The 26,236-nt window shown below is 45.1% G+C and overlaps 1 protein-coding gene across 1 annotated transcript in view; it reads left to right on the forward strand.

The window, feature by feature from the left end:
- Positions 1-8,245: 8,245 nt before the first annotated feature.
- Positions 8,246-26,236, forward strand: part of LOC119372492 (DDB1- and CUL4-associated factor 1) — a gene marked incomplete in the record, with an annotated part of 95,328 nt that continues 77,337 nt past the window's right edge. The window contains 6 exon segments of the mRNA XM_049419762.1: positions 8,246-8,621; positions 14,749-14,967; positions 15,445-15,521; positions 18,848-18,921; positions 24,519-24,626; positions 25,656-25,844. Of these exon segments, the coding sequence (XP_049275719.1) occupies positions 14,780-14,967; positions 15,445-15,521; positions 18,848-18,921; positions 24,519-24,626; positions 25,656-25,844 (636 nt within the window).

A 26,236-nucleotide genomic window follows, 5' to 3' on the forward strand; every position in this document is an offset into this window, starting at 1 on the left:
AAAATGCCACGACCAAGATGGAGTGGGACGACTGGTGGGCTCGACGAGAAGAAGGAAATGACGATGACGGCGGTGGCCACTCACCGCGGATGGACAGCAGACTCGCACACCTTGTAGAAGTAAAAAAATCCGCCCTGAAACGCCTGTACGGGCAAAAACACAACAGATATCTAAGGCGAAAAATCACGGAACTAAACAAGCACATCGACGCTATGAACGGCAACAGCAACACGGGCAAGACGTGGAAGATCCTCAAGCACCTGCTCGACCCGTCGGCCACCAAGACGGCGGCGAAAGCAGAAATTACCAAGATCAGACACAAGTACATACTACAAAGGAAACATCCGTGAGATGGGTGACCAAATCGTCAAGCTGTACCTCGACAGATCCCTAGCAATCGAACTCCGGGACTACTCGGGCTCCCCCAACGAGTATCTTGACATAGACTTCTCCCTGAAAGAAATCAGGGCCGTCCTGCAGACTGTCAAGACCAAGTCAGCTCCAGGTCCCGACAAAGTGACCAACAAGATGCTCCGTAACCTGGACGACCAGGCAACGAGCCGCTTGTCAGACTATATCAGCGAGTACTGGCGGAATGAGGGATACCCGACGAATTAAAGAGTCCCGACGTCATCTTCATCCCTAAGTCGGGTAAACACCCAGAAATCCAGAACATGCGCCCCATCTCCCTCACTACCTGCATCGGTAAAGTGATGGAGCATGCTTGCCTGAATAGAGTTAACGGCTACCTGGAGTCTAAAAAAGTATACCGCAGCAACACGATAGGCTTCAGAAGAGGGCTCCCTGCACAGGATGCCATGATACAACTCAAGGAGCAAGTCATAGACACCACTGGACGAGGCTTGAGGGCAATACTCGGACTAGATCTAAAGAAGGCCTTCAACATGGCATGCGTCCATCCTCGAAAGAATTGCGCAATTACGCCTGGGCGAACGAATGTACAATTACATCAGAAATTTTCTTACGGGAAGAAAAGCCAGGATCAGACTGGACGAGGAAGAGAGCGTCCAGGTGTACATGGGCAGCGCGGGCACACCGCAAGGGTCCGTCGTGTCACCGATGCTCCTCAACGTTCCTCGTCATGATCGGATTATCAGAAAAATTAGAGTGAATTGAAGGTATTAATCACACAGTTTATGCAGAAGACATTATGATTTGAACCACGAAAGACAAGCGAGGGCGAGATGGAGAACAGACTTCAAGAGGCGGTGGAGGCAGTAGAGAATCGTCTAGAGGGCACAGGACTGGAATTCTCGCCGGGGAAACCGGAACTGCTACTATACCGCCCCGAGAGACTGGGCACCGTCCAGAGACGTAGCAGAACTAGACAAAAGGGGAATCAGATTAACCACTAGAAATGGCGCGGACATACCCATGGTTCAGAAGATCAGAGTCTTGGGTCTCTGGATCGAAGCCAGGGGAACACATGCTGAAATCGTAATGCGCCTGGAAAAGAAAGTCACGGCGGCTTTTAGGCTAATACAGAGAGTGTCCAACAAAAGAAGGGGCATTAAAGAAACAAACGTTGTACGGCTCGTCCAGGCTTTCGCGATCAGCCACGTCGCGTACGTATAGCGGCATTCGTCCACTGGAACAAAGCCGAGAAAGCCACGATCGACGCGCTCAATAAAAAAGCGTACAGAGCAGTACAGGGGGGTGCTAGCCCCCCACTGAGAAAAGTTAAGGGGGTGGAGCCCACCCACTTTCGACAGTGGTGACTGTCGCCTGCACACTGGGAAACGAACCACTGTGGCGAAGTTTTTCTTCAACGCAGCAATAACGTCATTATATAAAGAAATTTGTCCTACGCGCTTCTACTGTGAAGATTGTCTTCCGCGTCTCACGACCATGCACTGCAGGCTCTCTTCGGTACAGGCCGCCTATGCGACGATTTTTTGCGCCTTGCGCTCCAGCATTTTAAAGGAGGCTACCGCTGGGCAGGGGCACTATAAAGTTAGAACACTTTGTCATGCTTTTATTCTGCTTCACCTGGCCGGAAATTTACATCATCGGCGACGCAAATACGGGCGGGGACCAGTAAACGCTTTATGGACCGATGAAACGCTCTTCCTGTTTCAGGATATTCTTTTTCTTCCATCGAAAGGGAATAGCACCACCGCTGCTCTATATCCAAGCTGCTGTGGGTCGATGAGAGTGCAGAAGTGTTAAAGGGACCGACAACCGCCCAGAACATGAAATGAGATGACTGCACTGATGGAAAGATTGTCCGTCGCATTGACTCAAATCAACCCTGTTTATCTCGTGAGAGGTGGATTTATATTTTTATTTTTTCATTGAAAGCCGCGAAAAATGACCTTTGGCGCCTCTGGCGGCAAAATCATAAACGGTGCGATGAAGCCGGTCACGTGACCATTGATTGGTGTACGCGGTCGATGACTTTTCTGTTAGTACTAAAATATTGTTCATTTCTTTTTATTAAAAAAGATATTACTCCATAAAAATGTACATATAGGCCTGCGTTAGTTGTATGCAACAAAGTGGCGCTGCCTTCGCTTGGCGTAGGCAGCCTTGACACAGGCGCAGGCAACCTTGGGCGCATACGCACACAACGCTGTACAAATATTGAGAAGGTGTATAAAGCCACATAATCGCTTTGTAACAGCTTGCTATTTTCAAAAATGGTTGGAAAGCTCAAAATAAAGGTGATTAAGCATAGTTACAGTAACTCCTGCGAAAGTAGAACAACGACAGCTTTCACAAGGGCTAGCGGCATCGCTATCAATTCTCAGCGTTGCTGGAGCAAGCCTTCATGCGTGTTTGGTGCCTTTCAGATCGAAAAATACTGCTTATAAAACAACTACGTGCTTTTCGGATAAACCACTGCAGCTACAAACGCTACGAAGGGTAAGCTTCCTGTCGCGCCGTGAAAAACTGGGTCGAGAAAAATCAGTTGTCGGTCCCTTTAAGTGTTTTACATATATGAGCCGAACTGGGAGAGCTAAAAAAGGTTTCCGCTTTAGTCTCCAAACAACCTGCTTTGCCTTGCTTATCATATGGTAGCTTTCAGCGATCGCGGCAGCTTGCAAAAATGCGACGAATAAGGCAGTGGACTCAAGCACATGGGGAAGCCCCAGCTTTCAAGCTTGCCCCGCAACTTGTTCTACCGGACCAGGAAGGTCGTCAAGGTCCACGGCTTTCTGGACTAAGAAGCCTGAATTGAGAGCCGGGCTAACTGGTCTTGATTATTCTGGAATTTACTTTTACAGCGCAAAATACAACGCGGATGGCAAAGAAGCACACACTACCGCCGCTGTTTATTTCTCCCTCTTCCCCTCTCTCAGCAAAGCTGCGTTCGCAGAATTGTATACGCGCAGAAAGAGCTCAACATCGTTATACTACAACTAAAAATATTTATTATACTCAAATGAATTCATCTCGCCCGGTGCTATAATTAGCCTCTGCCTGTGTGTGCGGCGGGCAGCCTTCCTGAATTGCGTTCAGATTGAGACACTTTCCGGCTATTCCTACAAAGTTTACATATAGTTCAGCATAATAATGCGATGTTTAATGTTCATACGTCATTGTAACGCCGCGAGATTTCACAGATTTGTGACGTCCCGTAACAAGCAGGCAATTTTATGGCAGACCGGAAAATTTTCGACGAATGGCCAAGAACCAATGGTCAAAGATAGGCTGCATTGAATGGTGTGTTCTCTTATTTTTTTACGCATATCGTGCATAAGTGGTCACTGCGCGACTGATAATTTTCGCGTTATTTGTTGCATCGCGTTACGAGCGGGTGTTGTGTGCATGAGCCAGAAAATTTCGACCAATCATAAACAGCTAACGACCAATGCGGAAGGAAACAATGCAAGGCAGGTTAACGCTATAATCGCCCACATTTTTTCAAACAAGATTCCCACTTACACTGTTAGCATATGCGCATTTACTTGGAGGGCCGGAAGGTCCTCCAAGCAACGTTGCCAATGCGAATACGTTGATGATAAAGAATGTAATTCGCCTATAATACCCCATTTAAATTCTTACATTTTAAGGGAAACTTGTGGTTGGCATGTTAAAAACAATGGCAATATAGTAATATGAAAAAAATAATCATAACGTACTAGAAAAACTATTTCGACTAAGAGCAAACAAGGCAAAGTATACGCAAACCTGAATAAGTGCAAGAAAAGGCAGTATTATCCCCTTCAGTCAAGAATTGTGAGGCATTGTCTGCAAATTCGTCAAATTCGCATGGCATGATTCCAAGGCACTCAGTATTACATTCCAAGAAAGAAAACGAAGGAATGTGTTGTTTTGTGTGAGTTTCTGTAATTAATGTTAATTAGCGTGTAACTAAATATCTAATTAATCTGCAATCGACAGCTTCAGTCCTTGCATAAAAAAACGCCAGGCCTGCGCTGAAACCGCAGCACAGTCACAGCGAAAGCTGGAAGAGCGGCGTTTCTAGAGCCCGTTAAGCTCTCCTGGGCTACAATACAAGTACATTAGAAAGGTACCCACTACGCCATTAATCACAATTTTTGTGAAGTTGGGAAGCACCTACTAAGCCATTATTCGTCATTCTGCGGAGAAGCGAGGCACCAGCTACACGTCTCTAAGGCATTATGTGCACTTCGTTGACGCGACGACTGATGACGATGAAGAATTATGTGTCAGCCCTTTGTAATGGGTTGGAATCTTTAAACGGCCCACCAGTTATGTAATTTGCATTGGGTGACGCCCGGTCGCTATTTCCCTCTCCCGTCATGCTGTATAACATACGTTGACGTGGGAGAGAGACGGAGGGGGGGCGAAGAACTTTACCTGAGACCCCGAGGAAATGGATCATGCGCTTATGGGCTTCCTTGGCAACCAATACAAGTGCACTTGCGAGGAACCCACTACGCTATAAACTACGCTACGCTATCTCCTATCTATCACGCTATCATTGTAATTTTTGTGAAGTAGGGCAGCAGGCATCGTGCCATTTTTCGTCATTCTACGGAGAGCGTTGGTACCTGCTAAACGCATGTAAGGCATTATGCGCACTTTGTTGATGCTGTGCCTGATGACGATCAAGAATTATGGCAGAGCCCTTTGTAATGGGTTGGAAGCAGTCAACAACCTACTCGTTGCGCAATTCGCATTGTGTGACGCCTGGTTACAGAATTCGCGTTGTGCGACGCTTGGTGCTTATTTTACTCTTCTACCACGCTATATTGCATATGCTAATGTGGTTCCTTCCCGACATGAAGCCTGTATAGGACCTTTTTACAAAGCAGCTTCAAGCACCGGCATGTCTCATGAGCCATGCCGGTGCAGAGGTTGAATACTGGGCTCCCACGCAGAGGGCCCAGGTTCGAACCTCGTTCCAATTTCGTTTTTTTTTTCTTATTTCGAGTGATACTGGTTACGGACACCGGCGGTGGCGGCGGCGGCAGCGGCGGCGGCGGCGGCGGCGGCGGACAACTACGGCGCCAAAAACGGCCGGTGAAATGATCTCGTAACAGCTTTCGCTGTAAAAGAATCAACTGTTAGGCCCGAAATGCATGCACAGTTTGTTTATTGGTTGTATTCGGTTCGAGCGAAGAAGAAAAAATACCCTTGGCGTTGGTCCCGGAACGCGGCACGTCGAACGGTAGTCGAACATGGTAGTGTCTCCAGCAAAGCGATCCTCTACAGCAATACGCAGCACAATGAAGTTAAATGACCGCTAGTTGTCCGCTCAGGAAGACTGCACGAATGTGCACACTGAGTTTCAGGCCATTTGAAGAAATACGCGGTGCGTGACGCGCCTGATGATGATGATGATGATAATAATGATGATGATGACCTCTTACTAGTGGCGCTTACCCACAAAGGGGGATTGACCAGGAACCGGGCGGCAGGATCTTTGTGGTAAATACTTATTAGGCTAAAGATAAACGTTGTACTTTTAGACTAAAAGAGAAAAAAAAACGTAGCTAATACTTGAAAATTCTGCAGAGCACACAGTCAGACTATCAGGTGTGATGCTTGACGGATGTAACAACGGTTGGAATTAGTAATGAAAATAAGGCAATATAAACTAGCATGGTAATCTTTTTGTTTCCTGTATGTAATCGAACACTGCAGAGTGGACCTCCCTGTGGCTATATAACCTAATGTAATGCCACCAAATGATAAAACTTGCGGAACATTGATTTGTAATCCTAACTTCTGAAGGGGAGCGACGAGGCATCTTTTTCTCTGATTAGAATACCGGTGACAGAATAAAAAGAAATGCTCTATTGTCTCTATTTCACCGCAAAACTGACATAACGGAGACGCGCTGAGTCCAGCTTTGTGTAAGTAATAATTCAACTTCGGAATTCTGCAGCGTAGTCTGGTGAAAGTAACTTCTACTTGCCGTGATACACACCACTGCTTATTCCAGCAAAATCTTAGATGTGCGAAGTCGCTGAATTGATCCCATGAAAATTTGCGTATTTCATTAAGCAATAGTAACAACTTGATGTGGGCTAGTTGGTTCATAATTAGAACAAATAAAGTAACAGCGCGAATGAAACAAGGACGACAAAGGAACGAAGACCACGGGACAAGCGCTGTCCTGCAGCGCTTGTCCCGTGGTCTTCGTTCCTCTGTCGTCCTTGTTTCATTCGCGCTGTTACTTTATTTGTTCTAATTTCATTAAGCAGACACGCATTTCGAAATCTTATTGCTGTCGCGTAAGCAGTATCGGGTATAATCGGTGTAATGGGTCCCCTTAAACATATTGTGGCTACTGTGTCCGCCATCTCATTTAAATATATTCCGCAGTGGCCTGGTACCCATAACAGCTGAATTTTTCGCAAGTTTGCCGGTACTAAATGATGAAACATATTAATGTGACGCACCTCCGTAGTTGAGGTACACAATTGTGTACACCGTGACTGAAGGGGTTATTAATGAAAAGAAAAGGTGCGCTCATTGCTACCTACATTATAAACGCATTTATTATCGAGCAGCTTTTAGACATTAACGAAATGTCATTGAATAATACAAATCTAATAATGGGAAAGCCGCCATGGACATAACTGTATTCATGCATAAAGAATTGTGTGGTTAATGTATAAAAAGTGTTGCTTGTATTACTATTACACGCATAACGCGCATAGAATATGTATGGTTGTCCCAGTGTATGCTACTGACTGTACTTCTTCTATATTGTTATTAAACATAGCTAAGCAAATTTTCATTGTATATCAAAAATCACATCATGAAGAAGTGATCTCTCTCTCTCTCTCCGTATATATATATATATATATATATATATATATATATATATATATATATATATATATATATATATATATATATATATATATATATATATATATATATATATATATACGGCCGATGGAGTGGGGGATGCATGCTTGCCCCCCCTCCCCCCACTCGCGAACAAGTCGGTACGCCACTGCCCCGCGCCCACCCTGGGAGGAGGGACGACTGCGGTGGAGGCGAGACGGAGGAGGCGACAATGACGAAGTAGTGATACAAGACGACAGAGACAGACTCGTCCCGTACCACGACACACTGACACTATAAGCAGCAACGAGAAGAATACCCACCGACGCACAAACAACTAGACAGATCTCGAGAAACAGATTGGAGAAGATTGCAAACCAGAACCTTCCTAAATCCAGTACACTTCAACATAGTAAATTCCAGATAATACCCAGAAGTGAGCTGTATGCTGTGCAAGCACGAACACGCATCTATGGCACATATCTTATGGAAATGCACACAGATCAGGACAACGTAGAGAGAGGACAACATAGGACAGGACCTTCTCAAAGAGCGATGGCTAAGCACTCTGAAACGTTGATCTGACTAGCTGAGATCTACACGAACAGCTGTGGGCAATCCAGCGGGCTCGGGCAGCGGTGGAAAGGCTATGCCTCACCGAACATAATGTCGGGGTGGCCTGAGCCCGGGTGGGTAACCTTGCAGGTGTTTTTTTTTTTTCTTTTCCTCAATAAAGATTTTTCCGTCCCTCCGTAGAATAGCCGCACCACTGTTTCAAAACTCCCGCCGATGAGTCAAGCGGCATCTTTCGACGTTTCATGTAACCCACAAATAGCGCACAACGTTTCTACAATTTGCGGTTTTCTTAAATAAAATACGCATCGCCTGTGAAGCAAGAACAAGTAGTAAACGTAATGTTAGCCTTTGATTACCAGCACTACCTTTTGTTACTAAACAAGAAAAAAAATGAAGATGACGAAAGACGAATGGTGCGCGTAGAAATCATCATGGCGGCTCCGCCGCCTCGCGTTTTGCGACGCAAACAAGAAAAAACGAGGCGTATTCTGCGGCCGCACCGAGCCGGTCGGGTGTCGGCGTACTACACCTCAAGGATACGTATCCCGTGCCACATTACGACGACACTTCGAGAAGGTCTGCGACGCGACGGAGATCGACGTTTCACGCTCGTCACGCCACTGAGCCAGCGAGTGTAGCGAGTGTGGTGCCTACTACTTGCGGCGCCTAGAAGCACGTGGCATCGACTGCGCTCTACTGTGGGTCCTTGGCTCGCGTTGTGTGTGAACGTGCGTTTTTTCGTCGTCCTCGCCTCGCAAAACAGCCGGGCATTCCATTTACCACCGGGCCGGGTGAGTATCTACTCCGTAGTTCGCGTAGAAAGCTGCACTCGTGGGCGAAGCCGAGTCGCTCGCTTGCAGACGGTCCTCTGCATGTTCGGACGGTGCCAGCAGAAGACCTCGCTACTTTGAGCGCGCCGACAATGCGCTAGGGTTAACTCCTGCCGCCGTCCGGCGAACTTGTTTATTGCCGTTGTTTCGCCGTGACACTACCGCCTGCTGCGACCCATTTGATAACGCGTTCGCACCTCGCGCGTCTAGCCAAACCGTACAACTCCTAATCCAACTGTTAAACCAAACAACTTCCATCCAAGTTACAGCCGTCAGCTGATTCGTTCCCCGCGCTCATTCATTCCGGTAAGAACTCGATCCTGCTTCAAAAGTACGGTTTCTTCAGCTTGAATCGCCCTTGACATGTATCTCGCATCGCCACTCGACCTTTTTTGAACCAAATGCAGATTGCGGCTAGTGTAGTGGCGTACAGTAAACAAGATTGCGATAAACGGAATCCTCATGTGTAAGTTCTCCCGTCTAGCAACCTGTGGGCCTGCCCAATGTGTTCGCGTTTTCCTTGGTTTTCAAACTCCGTAAATTTTAACCTTTACTCGAGTAATTTCATCCTCAAGCCCTTGACAGACGCCGGAAACTTTCCATTAGACCAATACGGCGTCCGTACAGTTCGTCTTACGGCAGTTATAAAGCGCCGTGCGCGGGACGTTTTAATTACGTACGCGGGCTCGATTTCCGGTGCATTTCGATTTGAGGGAAATGCAAAAGCACCCGTTTTGATAACGAATACACGTTACAGAATCCCAGGTGGTCAGAATCAATCGTGCCTTGTAATCATATCTTCGTTTCGGCGCGTAAAACGACCCAGAATTTTTTTTTTTTTTTTGGTGTTGTTTATCTCGTCGCAAGGGCGATTCAGTGTACAGTAAGTGACGGAGCAGTTCCTTTTCGCTGACTTGGTCGTGGCAACCAGATGGAATCGCGATTTTATGAATGGACGGCATATAAGGCACCTGTTCGGCCTCTAAATTGGCCTGTTTGAAGGTCAGGCGACTTTCAATAACAGCAATTTGTTTGTTCTACAGTATGCGACTCTTACAATGGTGCACAGACCATAGGTCGCAGTTAGCGGCGTCACGTTAGCGCCACTTACTAGGCTAACCGGGAATGCTAATACATATGCAGTTTCAGCAACTATTACTAAGGTAATTTGCATTTTGTTGTAACCACTTTCAGAAGGCACATTGGGCAATGATTGTCAGGCACTCTTAAGAAGCTACACAAATCGCTGTGACTCCATCGGTGTGTGACCTTGACGTGTTCAACCTCATTTAAAACAATAACACAGATTTTCATTAAGGTTATGTCTAACAAAGAAAAGTGAGCCCTTAGATTCTCTTTCTTTCGTTCAAATAGCACAGATTAACTTATATAAGTGCCCTCTGAAGGAATGCAATAGAGAATACCAGCTACAGACAGCTCTGGGCATGCAAAGGCACGTCAGCAGTTGCTTTGCCCAAGTAATAATAATAATTGTTAGGGTTTCACGTCCTAAAACCATGACATGATTATGAGGGGCGCTGTGGTGGAGGACTCTGCAAAGTTTTGACCTACTGGGCTTCTTTAATGTGCACCTAAATCTCATTACACCACCCCCAGCATTTTGCCTCCATTGAAACGCAGCTGCCACGGCCTGGCTTTGGTACGGCAACCTTCGGGTCAGTGGCTGAGTGCCATAACCACTAGACCACTACGGCAGGTGTTGTGCTCAAATGGCTGGCTTTTAAACTGTGCGGAGTTAGAACACAGTCAAGTAGTTCTAAATCAGCCTGCCAGGACAGATACATAGATAGGGTCAGAAATGCTACCACTCCAAGTTGACTCATTAAACAATGAGAATATCTGTGATTTGTGCGACAGGAGTGCCAGTCTTAAGCATTCGTTAATTAAATTGATACCCTTGAAAATTCGAGAGCGCATGAAATTCCTTTTCTCTTTTACAGTGTTAGAGTACAATGGGTCTAATATTCCTTATTTGCAAGTGGCATTTGCACTCAGCGCATGAATCTCTTCTTCTGAACAACTGCCAGCATGTTTTACAAATTTAAGGCAGTAAAGAAAGGCTGCTGGTAGCTTTAGGAGTTGATGGACGTTGGTGAATTGGCTAGAAAACTGGCACAATGGTCAGCTGTCCCTTTTCTCACCATCCTTACCCATGCCAGCATCTACTGTCACAAATTAAAATGAGAGCTTTTTAATTAGCATGAAATGGCCAGTGACCACTGCTTCATTCAATGCAGAAGTTACTAGTGCGACACCACACATTTCATGTTGGCCATATTCCTACAATTTGGATGTTTCTGGCATGGAGGTGTGTCTTGCTAGGACTTCTCTTGTTTTACGATGCAACGTTCCTTTTCTTTTTTTAAGTGGTCAAGTTTGCACGAGTGGTCTGAAAAGGGTAGCGCTTGTGAACATGAACAGAAGGCACACAGACAGAAACATCCGTGTGCCTTCCTGTAGTCCTTGTTCACAAGCGCTACCCTTTTCAGTATGCGTTTCCAACTCGCTCAGGAACTTGCACGAGTAGGTTGCTCTAAAGAAAATGCAGGACCTCTTTGTGAGTGGTTGCAAAAACTTCATGGCAGCATTCACGATAGTCTCATTTGTGCATCTTTTCGAGCTCATCAAATTGCCTCTCACGGCTAAAGAACTGTTTCATAAAGGTAGTTTGCGAATGTGGAATCCTAGCATTCGGTGAAGAGATGTGGCTAAACAACGCCGCCGCTGGATCCGATGTATCGGCAAACTCTAGCAACATTTCTCATCTTACAGCGTTTCATAAAAGTTAAGCCTCCGTCCTCCAAAGACTACCCACGTATTGGCATTACACGAGCACGATATGCAGATTTTGAGTACAAACCAAATAGTCCTTCCTATTTGATTCGTATTCGATTCCGATGTTCACTTTCTAAATATGGTCAAATATATACTTTTAATATATGCAGTATGAGGGATAACAATCCTTACTTAACTGTACCAAATTGGTTGGCCTGAAAACCCATGGTTATTGCTCAGGGGCACCAGTTATTCAGTTGACACTTGGAACTGAGAACTGTTTTTAAGTTTCTGACAGTCATTAGACATCGATGCCCCACCCTTTTAGCGTGCAAATCTGTTCTGTCGTTGTCAGCTTGGCCATTTTTCATTTGGCCAGTCACCCTTTGTTTACATGTGTTGAAGGACATGTGCTATGTGTTTATTCTTCTAAGTGCCTTCAAAGAACACTACATATCAAGATTTTGTGGCAAGAGGCTTCTTTCTGTTGCATGACTGTGATTATCAGGTGTGTAGTGCAATCACCATTCTGTGTTCCAATTGACAAGCTCCTCAGTTGATTAGACATCCATCCACTCGTGAACCACGTCGAATTTGTAGAATAATGTGAATATGACTGCCTTATCAAAGGGACTGTGCAATTTTATATTAATGAAGTATTTGCAGGTAATTTTTCTCAAATGCTTGGATTCATTTCAATTTAGAAAGATTTAGTATTTGTACACCGCTCCTTGAATTTATCCCTCTGTTATGCCTCGCACATGGAAGTGACAGACACAATGGGTACTGACAGTCATTGATAAGCTGATTAGGCACTAGGCAAAGCCATGTGTAGATCAGGAACATATGTTATTAACACCATCAAAACACAGCCATCTGATATGCATGAGGGTTCACGGACAAAGCGCAGCTTGCATGCGAGATATTTCAGTACTGTGACAGTCAAGTGCATTCCATTGACATGTCTGGAAAACTTCGTTTCACAAGGGTGTCACGCTTTCAATAGGTACACAAAAGCAGGTAACTACCCCTTTATCCACTTATGTGGTACTCAGTATCTTAAGGTGATTTGTTTCTTGAGCTTCGTGCCTTGTGCATCACAACCTCTAATATTTCGAAAGTTTAAAATATGTAATTATTCTAAGGGGTGATTTACAGTCACACTGATGTGCAAGAGATGTCCTAAGCATAACTCTTTGAGGTAATTCATGCCTTAATTGTTAAATACACAATCTTATTAAGTTAAACTACTTTAATGCTTGAAGGATTGTATTTTTAAATTGCATTTAAAAGTAAGAAAAAACTGGTATGCTGCACAGCCTAGTGGATGAAGAGCCTTGATTCTCAACTATGGAGTCATTAACTATGGAGTCTGTGCCACTTATGAGCTAAAAGAAGTTGACGCTGAGAAACGGCACGGCCTTTGCGCCAACTAGTGGAACATGTCGAGCTGCAGCGCATGTGTGCGGAGCACATAAACACAGACCGCTGTTCCGCTCACCTCCCACTGTTTGCAGCATATGTTTTGTGTATTACGTCATAGTCATCGTAGATAGAAAAATTCTGGTTGTAAGTGTTTCTCGGCACTTTCCAAGTTACGATTCCGTGATTAGACACTCTGACTGGTAAGCTTTTTTTTGCACTGAAGAAAACAGGCACCATAAAAATTGGTTGTTGGTCATCCCGTTAATGGAGTGTGGTAGCCCCACTGCCATAAGCCCGAAGAGAATATGAGGCACGCATGCAGCAGGGAGCATTGTTTGCATTTTGTCTCAAAGCCTTTACCTTTCCATCTCCACAGAGTATACAACTCTCTAACAGCATTGTGCTATTTTCTTGCCTAGCAAAATCCCTGTCGATGGTTTCTGCACATTTTTTTTCTCGTCACCTAGAGACGAAGCTTGGCCTTACTATTTTCCATTGGTAATCAACTTTTGTCACCCTGGTTATTGCCATTAGAGCTTTGAAACAATACATTACAAGTCTCATACTCATGCCACATGGGCACAGAAAATGGCATTTGCCTTAAGGCCATTCATTACCTAAGGCCTTTGCCAGAACTCGATCGACTGGGAAATGCACCCTCTCGATGCCAAAACTTGTCCAGTACAGTATGCATGAAACATTTCAAATAGCATCTATCGCATAAGAAATATTTTATGCAGAAATTTTAAGAAACCTGTTTTTGCTCCCTAGTTGAACTGTAGCGAAATTCGCCTCAGGATTGCAACGGCTTTGACATGGCAGGCGCCCTTTTGTTTCTAGGCGTAGCAATTTTTTTTCGTATTTGGGAATTACCCTTCCACGATACCAAAAACACCACGCTTACTGCGAAAAGACGTTTGCATTGCCATAAAGTGCACAAAAGAAAATGCGGGTGGTGACACCACCTTGAAGTTCTCGCACCAGTCGCCATAGATATTGGCAGTGTCCACTAGGGCCTGCGTAGTTCCTAATCGGTAAAGATGTACACTGTCTTCTGAGTAGCCTGAGACTTAACATACCAAGTTTCAGGAAATTTCGTTGAGCCGGTTTAGCCAAAATATGAAAAAAACATTTTGGAATCAGTGACCTCATTGTTGGAGAATTCGGCCAGAAGTTTGAAACTTTTGACATGACTTTCTCATTCATTAGTAATCATATGGTGGTGTAATTAAAGACATTAGAGCTTTCAGAGTCTAATTTACCCGTCTAAACTGACTTATTGTTTCACTTTAGTGTGTCTCTAGGGCTTTAAGGGGTACTGACACAAAAAGTTTCATTTTTTTTGCATCAAATGAAAGGCCAACCCTTCAAGATCTTGAAAAATGTACTGGTAAGCGTGAGTGCATCCTGAAACAGTAATTAGCGTATGTTTTTAAATGCTAGTTTTGGTTCCTGCTGTACCCTGATGTTACAACACAGCATGAGCTTGTTGTCAACACACTTGCGCAAGATATTGTGATGTTTCCACGGCCACTCCACTCTGTGGCTCTTGTGTTGATGCACAAGCTGCCATTTTGAATGTTTTGGTACCTGATGGCGTCGCAACTAGCCATACTGGTGCATCAAGTCACCAGAATTGACTCAGGGCCATCTCCGTATACAGGAGATCTGAATGGCAGAGTAAACTCGCCTTTCGAAAATTGGTGCGAGTTCCCTTTTAACTACTGCTCGTTATTTCTTGTGGCCGTTTGGCACGGATATCAGTTAAATGTGTTTCTTTTGTTATGCCTTGTTTCACGTGTGCTTTTTGCCTTTGCTTGCAGCAGAGAGCTGTTTCTCGGTCTGACTGTGTTTTGCTGTCTTACAGTGTCCAGTGGCTTGGGTTTCCCACCCTAGCCATGGAGCCGGCGGCAGCCGCGGCCGCAGCAGCTCCGGCTGCTTCTGCTGCCAGCGGTGGAGGCAGCGGCGGAGCGGCCTCGACCGATTCCATTCGCACTCTGGACTCTGTGTCCGAGCTCTTCCGGCTGCTGGAGCAGTGGGAGTCCCAGAATGGCACCGGGGCCGACCCCATTCCTGTACTTACAAGGTAAGCACTGTCTTAAACACAGCTAATGAAGCCAATAGACAGTTAAGCTAAGGAAAGCATAGGAGGCATTAACTAGTGTAATTATTTTGACATAGCTTGAAAGAAATTAACGTGGACAAAAAATCAGCAGTTTTGTTGGTCGGATCTGAACCCGCAACCTTCGAATTCGAAGATTCAAAGGCTGTGGGTTCTTTTCAAAGCATCCCCATTTTGTTACTGTCTGGCTATGTTTCTCCCTGCTATTTGCCCAAAATAGATTTGTTAACGAGAATACAGGATTTATTTTGTTTATTGCAAGCATTCTTGTAAGCAAGCCTCAGTAAAAACAGAGCAGTAAATCGGTTTTAAAACTCATTGTTTGTCATTTTTGAATTCTCTGTGTTTCTTTGGAAAAATGAGAATAGTGGCCTGAGCAAAACACGTAATGCACTGCCTTCCCAGAAAAGCCATCACAGATGTTCTGTTTTTTCTCTGCAGCATCGCGGAGCTCGTCGAAAAGGAGACTGAGGCGTACCTCAAGATGGACCCAGACCCTTTCGACGATCGACATCCAAGTAAGTGGGCAGCCAGCAATTTACACATCAAGTCCTCCTCATCATGGAATGTGTTGTCACCCATGAGCATCGGCATGCACACTTTTATTTTATTTACATATGCTTGCCATCTTGCATAACAAGTATTGCGGGAATGCAGGGGCGTAGCCAGAAATTTTTTTCGGGGGGGGTTCAACCATACTTTATGTATGTTCGTGCGTGCGTTTGTATGTGTGCGTGCCTATATACGCAAGCAAAACTGAAAAATTTCGGGGGGGGGTTTGAACCCCCCCAACCCCCCCCTTGGCTACGCCCCTGCGGGAATGAGTACATGCATATTTCCACTCACTTGAATACATAATATAAGAAAAAGAAAGAACAAAAACGAACAGCAAAGGTAAAACAATGTCAGGGTGGCATAGTTGATTAATGAACATAATTAGGGAACTGCTCTAAATTCGTCATTTCTTTACTCTCACAAGAATCCCTCAAGGCCATTTTAAATCCCAATAGTACATGGAAATAAAGGCGAACCCAAACCAATCAATCGATTTCAATAAAACATGTTATTGGTCTAGTTGGTCGACTAGCCCAACAAGAGGTACTATCGGCATCAAATGAAACGTGAACAGCGGCAAGCATTCGCATTGGTATAGGGCAGGCTGTCCAGTCATTGCCATCGACAGGTGCGCGCATCTTGTTCGGCAGCACTGCACATATGCATGTCTGTCGATGGTGATTAGATGGCACCCACTACACCATTCTGAATACTTGCCGCTGTTCACGTTTCATTTGATGCCGATAGCACAGGGTGACAGACGTATCTCTGATATGCCTTCACCCTGTACATCTTGCTTTGACCTCCTTGCATTATGTCGCTACCTTTTGCACAATTAGTCGATGAATTCAAAGGAGCAACGTTACGACGATGACTCCTTCGGGCGGGCCAAGAAGGGCTATCAAATGCTATAGGTACGTCAATGCGATGGTTTTCCCATGAGCAATTTTATTCAGTAGAGCAACATAGTCAGAAGTTACGTCTATGTACGAAAGGTTTTAACACGATAGCATTAAGGAGCTTGTTTCGCAGAAATTCCGGTGTTGGCATCGTTGTCCATGACCGAAAAATCAAGGTAGATGCAAATAAAACAAATAATAAAAATCTTCGGTTCGAGTGAGAATCGAACCCAGGCCCTCTGTGTGGCAAGCAAGTGTTCTACCACCGAAATTGAAACTGCTTGAAATTGCTTCAGAAACATTATATGAATGTCATGTAGTGGGAAGAGTCTCCTTAACACATGTAATATTGCGTGGCAGAAGTGTAGAATCGCGCCAGGCACCAAAACATCTGAACTGCGCAACGAGTGGGTGTTTTAAAGGCTGACCGATTGCAAAGCGCTCAGACATATTTACCTTCAGCAGCAAAAGCATCAACAATGTGAGCAGCTGCATAGGTTTGCGTCTTGCCTTATAGACACATAGTGGACCCTTCGCTGATTCGCAAAAGAAAGAATTATCACATAGTGGGCACTGCGCAACTGTACTTGCAGTAGGCATTCTAGGATAGTTTGAAACAGCCAATGTTACGCGCAGACACGTTCGTTTCCTTGTCACACGGTTGAGGCACACCCAAGAACCGAAGCTAGGTTAGCACTTGAGAAGTTGATGCGCATGGGGCCTGATTACACTACGGCGTTCCACTCTTGAAGGCGAAGCTTGAAGTTTTTAGCAGCAGCACTGGAGGAGGGACTGGGAACTGCAACAGGCAACGTGTTTGTCAACACGTCGCCACACTGAATGTGTAAAGTTTCTGCATTCTCTTAATTAACTTGTCATGCTTTAATTGTTTAGACAAATATGTTAAGTTCACTGATTGTTCCTCTACTCGTAGCTCTCACAAATGATATCTTTTTAACATTTCAAACAAGAACTGATATATTCAAATACAGTTTCTTTTCCCTCAACAATTGTACACTGGAATGCTTTACCAGGAGGTGTTCGTGAATTGCCATGTAGTGACTTTTTGTCGGCACTTGATGTGTGATATTTGATCACTGTTACTGCAATAGCCCCAGTGGGGCTGCAGTATGTAAAAATAAATAAGTGAATGAATAAACAGGATTGATGGCCACGAAAGCTACAAGGATATGCTTCTGATTTAGGCGTGATTCAACAAGGAAATATAGAACTTCTTCTTTTTTTTTGTTTCTTTATTTCTTCTCTTTAATTTATTGAATTAACCAATCAAGACCTTACTCGAGGCATCAAGCCTTGAATCATATATGACGCACATAACGTCAAATGCACAGATGGGCAAATAGGAGACTTCAGGTTCGAGGTGAATTCAAAGTGATTAATGATCTGGTCCAATAATTACGAATGGAATAGTTGGAATAGTATATATATATAATATTACTCATTCCTGCACATTATAATTTCGCTTAACAAGCTCTGAAGTTGCCTTCAGCCATAATAACAATAACCTTATCGTTCTGTTGGACGTTTCATGTAGTCAATCCTCGATGTAATGAATTTGGATATAACTAGGCATGTGCGAATATTCGAGCACTTCGAATATTCAAACGAATATTACAGTATTCAAATTCACTTCAACAGGAATATAGTTTATTCCAAATTTCAAAGTATTCAAAATGAATGAAAAGGCGTATATTAGACTGCATGTAACCCCTGTAAAGGCGGTTTCACTGCGGTGGAGGGGTGCTGTACTCTGAATACACCTATCCAGGGGAAATCAGCACTGCCGCAAAGCCCCACTTCAAGGTTAAATGAACAAACACCCACTGATCATCAAGGTTAAATGAACATATTACCCTCACATTGATTTGTCATTTTTTAAGTTTAAAAGCTTTTTATACCGGCCTATATGGGGTAAGTGTAGTAATTTTTAATATCACTTGCATCCTACTAAAATTCAAGTTCTGCTGCTACTTAAAGTTGCTTCCACTTCACTTCAAACCAAAGAGAATGACATTTGCACGTGCCTGGTTCCAATTTAAAAAGATATTATGCAGGTTAGTTGGGTCATGACAAATATGCTCATTTTTCTTTTAATATTTGATAAGTACTGTTCGAATTTGATTCGAAATTATTAGACCAAATCACTATTCGGTTCGAATTCACTTCGAACCTAAAATTTACTATATTTGCACATGCATAGATATAACATTATTATTCATTGTAACAAAGCAAATTAATAGCACTGTTGCCTTTAATAAAGTGTTTGCATGTAACAAAGCTATGTTTGTGTGAGATGCGACTTTATTGAAATGAGCTTTGAGTGTTTATGACTTGTTAAGTGGTCACCGTTGCTGCTTTGTCACTTACAGGCCGCGCCCACCCTGACTGCACCCTAGGCCACCTACTCAAGGCACTCTTCAAGAATGATGAATTCATGAACAGGGTAAGCATACTCCTCATGATTGTGGAGGCATTGGAATGTGCCTATAAAGGCATGAATGAGCAATTTTAAAGCTTTAATGTGTAAAAGTTTCAGTGGCACCTTATAGACCTTTCCAGCGGCAACCTCAAACCAGCGAGCCGCAAGCCGATTTTCGCCGCCTGGTGACGAGAGTAGCAGGCTTCTGGGCAACGCCCCCTTCGTCTGGGCTGTTGCTGGAGAGAGTTCACCATTCACGTTGTGTAGTGGCTCTTTAATGCGTGCGTTATTTTGGTGTTATTAATTGAACATTGAAATGTCGTGCAAGAACAGTCTATCAACAGGGCATCATTGCGTTGTTTGCGGCTGCAATTATAACCAAAAGAAGAGGAACGCAGCAAGAAAAGAGCTCTGCGGCGCGCACAACGTGTTGCAAGAGGAGTGCGGATGCAACGTGTATTTGCTACATCGGTTTCCCGCTGACGCCGATTTGAAAAGACAGTGCGTCGCTGCAGTCAATAGAAAAGGTTTTGTGCCCTCAACGTCATCACGTGTATGTTCAGTGCATTTTGTGGACGGCAAGCGCAGCGATCTAAACGCCGTGCCGATGCTTCGCCTCGGAATTCAATAGGTAAAAAATTATGTCAGGGGCTCTCACAGCCCACTCCCGCATGTCGTCCAGCCATTCATTCACCATGTTAGGATGGTCATGGCTCCTGCCATCTGGAACAAAAGTTAACAGAAGGGTTATTGGTTTCCTCAGATGGGTAACAATTAGGGTGAATATATTATTTTTCACAGAAAGCGGAAAATAATAAAGGCAAGAAGAGCAACGACACCTCATGTAATTGCAGGTTTTATTTGTGACCACGTAATCGTAGGTATACACGAGTATTTTCACATTTCGCCCTCACGAACATGCGATCGGCGTGATCGATAACTGAACCCGTGTTCACGAGCTCAGCGCGACAGCTTACCTCCTAAGATACAACGACTGCTCACAACGATAAGTCCACACTAGCATAATGCTCGCACGAAAACAATGGACGGCGATTTTGCTCGATCCGCATCTATACATTTACGATCCGTCCATCGAGATTGCAGACAGTCGCATGCCTCCCTTAGGCACTGAGCTCAACTATTGCGATCCGAATTGTAGGAGCCACACGCAATTAATCATTTCTGATGGCAACAAAAAAAAATCTGACCGCGGATCTCGGCCTCATGCGACAGCATACCGCGGCGTGTCAATAGCAAGGTTTCTCGATTAGCTTCAATATACCGCTGACTTTTACCACGTTGAAAAACAGGACAAGCACGATGTCAATAAAGTACAGCTACAGCGAACTGGATACGGAGAGTAGAAGAGTAGGTCTGAAAATTAATATGCATAAAACTAAAGTAATGTGGAACAATCTTGGCAGAGAACAGCGCTTTGTGATAGGTGGCGAGACGCTGGAAGTTGTAAAGGAGTACGTCTACTTAGGACAGGTAGTAACCGCGGAGCCGAACCATGAGAGTGAAATAACTAGAAGAATAAGGATGGGATGGGGCTCATTCGGCAAGCACTATCAAATCATGAATGGTAGTCTACCACTATCTCTCAAGAGGAAGGTATATAACAGCTGCATCTTACCGGTACTTACCTACGGAGCAGAAACCTGGAGACTAGGGGTGTGCGAATATTCGAAAATTTCGAATATTCGTCGAATATTACTTTCGAAATATTCGTGTTCGATTCGAAAATCGTGTATTCGAAAAGGTTCGAATATTCGATAACTTCGAATATTCGAAAAATTCGAATATGCGATTCGATTATCATGCATAAAATAACTCGTCTTCCACATTTCTGCTGCGTTCGTATCGCTAAAAACGTTGCCGAGAGGAGCGATAAACATCGTAAGTACACGGAGGCACGATATCTGCCTGCGACGAGCGCCCCAATATGTAGGATTTATTGCTGGTGCATCTCCAACGTGTAGCGCTGTTGGCGATCATGTAACCGTACATTTTCAATATTATGCGGCCGTAACGTGCCGCACTACCACTCGTTCACTATGCGGGACCACTTCTGAAGAAAGACAGTGATCCACGTGACTGGTGGCGGACTGTAGGCACCTTCAGACACCCCAGTCTGGCAAAGCTTTGCCCCACGTACCTCACTATACCACCACTTCTGTTCCAAGCGAGCGTGCCTTTTCAGTGGCAGGGGAGGGGGGGGGGGTTGTCTCTGTTACAAGGGAGCGCCTGCTGCCTGATCATGTGGAGCAACTCATATTTCTTCATGATAACACGTATTCATTACTTTCATTGTGCCGTGATATTTGCTTGTGTTGTGATGTGCATTGTGCTAGCCTGGACATTGTGTTCTGGAGATAGCAGTGTAGGTTGTGTTGCCAGTCAGGCTGTTAATGTTTTTTTTTTTTTCAAATAGCTACATGTTAAATAAAATATTGTTACTGTGGAGGCATTTTCCCTTTGATATTCGATATTCGATTCGATATTCGAAGGTGGATATTCGTATTCGATTCGTATTCGAAAAATTTGATATTCGCACACCCCTACTGGAGACTTACAAAGACGGTTCAACTTAAATTGAGGACGACGCAGCGAGTGATGGAAAGGAAAATGATAGGTGTAACCTTAAGAGACGGGAAGAGAGCAGAGTGGGTCAGGGAACAAACGGGGGTTAAGGATATCATAGTTGAAATTAAGAAGAAGAAATGGATATGGGCCGGCCATGTAGCACGTCGGCAGGATAACCGGTGGTCATTAAGGGTAACCGACTGGATTCCAAGAGAGGGCAAACGCGTGAGGGGAAGACAGAAAATTAGGTGGGTAGATGAGATTAAGAAGTTTGTAGGTATAACGTGGCAACAGAAAGCACAGACCGGGTTGATTGGCGGAACATGGGAGAGGCCTTTGCCCTGCAGTGGGCGTAGACAGGCTGATGATGATGATGATGATGATGATGACAGCGAACTGTTGTCACGCAAAAACTGCGAGCGCTCACCTTCAAGTGCAGCGTAATTGCGCTGCAACATTTACTGGAGCTAGGTGAACAATTTTCTGGCAACGGCACGGGCATGCAGCGTTGTAGTAGTAGCACTTGACGAGCAATAAGGGCAGTTTCATCATGCTCGCTGTGAGAATTCTCACTACAGTCAAATCTCGTTACAACGAACACCACATTAACGAACATTTCAAATTAACGAACTTTTAAGAAATCCCGTGCCGACTGCTTATAGTTTCAATGTAAAAATATTTCACTACTACGAACTTCAGAATAACGAACATTTCAGAATAACGATCGTTATTTAATTCCCGTGTAATCTTAACAACACCTCAGTACTACGAACTTATATCCCGAAATGCGAGGATTCTTAGATTTCAGTGTATCGGTCATGGCAGTCGGAGCTGTAAGGTAGCAGACGACGCAGCGTGAAGAGCGGACGCCCTCCCGCTAAAACCTGAGATGGCACGGGAGGAGAAAGACGCGGGCGGAGAACTTTTTTTTTTTTTTTTCCCTTCGTTGCGGAGGCGACAACGCATCAGGTTTTGTAAAGGGCCAACCGCATGCATAGCACGCGACTTTCGAGCGAAGGCGACTGCGACAAACGGGCTCCGTCGCGCTGCTCGATTGAAAACTATTGCGCGCACGCAGGCAAATTACGAAAAAGAATTACAGAGTAGATGAATGACAACATGCCAAATTTATTATTGTCTTGTTTGAGATAAAGATGCCATAAAAGCGTTTCGGGACTTCCTTTTTTCGCAATCTTATGTTTAACCACGGCAGTAGTATCTGCTGTGATCCCATGGGGCGCCCGGAAGCGTACGCTGCCTACGCTACGTCGCACTTTGCAAACTGCGTTATGTCGGGGTTAGTCCACGAGGCGCATGTCGACAACGTTTCCTCTTGCTGCCATAGAACGTTTAAGAAAAGCCGCAGCGCCTCACATCGTTGCTTCGCATGGAGAAGGGCTACCTCGCACGACGACGATGTTGACATTGCAGCAAGCTACCACCAATGCAGCAAGCTACCACCGAAACATCAAAACGAGCCGTCGATCATAAATAACGACAAAATACGGCCGCTGCCTCGCTCTCCGCGTGAGATGGGGCTGTAAATAAGGTAGTCTATAACTTGCATTCCTTGAAGTACGCGCCGATTGGAAGCATCACGAGCAAATTGCAACCGAAGCAAGGGTCAGAGATGCTGCCATTTTGTTGGATATCGTCATGCTCACTTCCGGGCGACAAGCGATGTTTTCTGGCTTTCCAGAAACCTGGGATGCTATCGCGGAACGATTCTATTTCAGATTCCAATGCCTTTCGTGCTTTTTGCGCTTGGCCAGTGGTCAGAACGACGGTCCGTCCGCGTTATCAGCGCGATCAGCCAGCCGTGTGGAATCGGAAATAGCATCGTTTCGCGATTGCATGCAGTGCATGCAGTTGGGCCTTAAAGGATTGCAGCGATGACATGGACGACGATGTCACGGTAGCACCCGAAGATCGCGACGAGTCCGTGTCGGCCACAGATGCGTTGGACTACTTGAGGAAACTCCGCATATTCATAGAAAAAAGCGGAACAGCGACCGAAGCGGCGGATAAAAATGCGGACGGTCTAGAATCGTTCGTGACGCAGAGTTTGTGCTGCACCCGTCAAAAAAACGATCACGGACTATTTCAAATAAACGTGCCTTGTCTGACGTTCACGTGTGCATTGTTGTGAGAAACGAGTTCAAGGACGTACCGTTGCAAAGGTAGGACGTTTGCGTTACTGAAATTCTATTGTTATGGTAAATTTTTGGGCTTTCACTATAACGACCTTTCAGAATAACGAACATTTTTCCGCGGTCCCCTGATGTTCGTTATACCGAGATTTCACTGTATAACGTTGTCGTGAACATTAACGCGCGGTGACATAAATCAGAATCATGTTGAGTGATCTTACCTCCTAAGTCGACGGGCTCCTTAGACGCACCACCAGCCATCGGAATGTGAACACGGCCGTACAGCGCGCACTGTACATACACAAATACCACAAATCGCAAAACACTCGATGCCGACCGTCTTGTCAGTGAGGAAAGCTCAGAGAGTCACAAAAGAACCGGACTAACGTCTCCGCAAAGCTTACACAGAACTAAAACAAAAGTTCGACGACACACGATGCCACGAATGCATGCGTCTCGATGGAAAGACCGGAGAGCAAACAGCCCAAGATGGCGCCGCCGCCAGACGTCGCTAGCGGTGAAATATGGCGGCGTCCAAGAGCGCCTCAGTGGAAAGGTGCATACTTGCATCACATGGGTGCGTTTGATCGCGATCAGAGTTGTTTCGGATCAGGTGCTGCTACATTGTCACTTTTAACTGCAATTAGGCCCAATAAGGATCGAGACGATCGCGATTTGACTGACGTCTGCACCAAGCTCTATACTGATTGGTGGGACCCGGTAGCAACCACCATTTTTTATTGCGATCAAGAAATCCAATACTGATTGGCCCTAATTGCGATCATAAGTGATGTTGTGACTCTGGTATTCAACTGGCCCTCTTAGTTGCCATGAATGCGTGTTGTGCGTTGCTGCACGTGTTTAGTACCTGCATTTCTCCCACAGTTGGTCAACCACTACGTGCTGAGCCGCGAGGGTGGCAACCTGAGCACCATAGCCTGCCGTCTCCTCTTGGACATCCTGCCAGGACTGGAAACGTCTGTCGTCTTTCAGGTACCTTTTGCAAAACTGGATTAATAGTCCTGTCTTGTTACTTGTGTGGTATTTGTGTGCACCACTGTCAGTGGCCTGCAAAAGCATTTCGGAGCTCAGCATAAGCATTTCTGCATAGAGACTGCAAAACTATTTCGCAGCTCAACAGCTAAACTCTTTCAGCGGCACCCACTTGTTATAGTCCCGTTACTGTGGCAACGCTGTTAGCAGCATTGTGCCAAGAGCCACAAGCTGGAGTGAGTTGGAAATCATGCTGCCTGGAGCGCTATCTCGCATGCATTCCATAATAAATGTTCATCCTCGCCAGATCTGATTGGTAAACATCGCAAACGGGACATGAGCCTTGACCATTTGGATGCAGTGAGGGCAAACCTTCTATTATGGAATGCATACAAGATCGCACTCCTTATCATAAAAATGCTGCAGTTAGGGTATCTTATCTTTGCCACAATATCACTATTACTAGTTGTTGCATCGTGGCCTTAGATTACCAGGCAGGCCCATCCACCTCGGTGGGACAGTGGTTACGGTGCTCATCTGCTGACCCGAAAGTCGCGAGTTCAATCGCGGCGGTTGCATTTCTTTGGGGGCAAAATGATGTCGGTGCACATTGAAGAACACCATATGGTCGAAATTTCCGGAGCACTTCACTGTGGCGTGCCTCACAGTCATAGTGTGGTTTTGGCACATAAAACTTGGATATTGCTACATTACCTAGCACAATACAAGACTTAGACATTCTGCCCGCAGAAGACAACAAAGAGGACTGGCCTGTCAGGCATTCGTGCTGTCCTCCATCTTGGTCGATGCTGTGCACCTCAGCGTAAATGCAATTGTAAATTAGTATATAGCAGCCTCAAGTTCGTCATGCCTCGTGTCATTTTATGTAGCTATATCATTATTATTATTATTACTTGACATATTCCTTTGGCATGTGAAGACGGTCTCATCTGTAAAACAACTGCTGCAAATGCAGCGCCTAGCTTGGTCTTCCGAGAAGCGTTGTACCGATCATTTGGTACTTCGCAGGACACGGAAGGTCTGGTGAGCAGACTTCTCCAATGGGCTGAGTCGGAGAGCACACCTCCGATGCTGCATGCGTATGCCACGGGCCTGCTGGCGGCTGCCATGGAGGTGCAGGACATTGCGGCCAACTATCGGGAGGCCAACGCCCGCCTCGTGCCCGCCATGCTGCGACGACTGTGGGAGCTTGCACAGGCAAGTGGCAGTGGTGCTGTTGCCATCGCTCTTTGTTCTTTTATCTTCCAACACTAGACGGGGTGCAGCTATCAAGGATGCTGCTACAGTTGAACCTGCACGTTTTGAGCCCACATATAATGAACTATTGTGTATATCAAGCAATTGTAAAATCCACTTGAATATATTTTCGACGTATCGAATGTTTTGTATATCCAATTACCTATATGTAAAACTTTTTTGTGGTCCCCTTCAAATTTGATATATCTGAGTTCGACTGTACGTGGACCCAGACGTAGTTCAGTAATTGTGACGCCGCAGGTGTGGTGATGCTTGTATGAATAGGTGACGACCCCCCCCCCCCCCCCGGCTGTTCCGAATGACTTTGTTATGCTTAGCGTAAGGCGTGTTGA

Source organism: Rhipicephalus sanguineus, chromosome 10 (genome assembly GCF_013339695.2).
Source record: "Rhipicephalus sanguineus isolate Rsan-2018 chromosome 10, BIME_Rsan_1.4, whole genome shotgun sequence".
Lineage (NCBI taxonomy): Eukaryota > Metazoa > Arthropoda > Arachnida > Ixodida > Ixodidae > Rhipicephalus > Rhipicephalus sanguineus.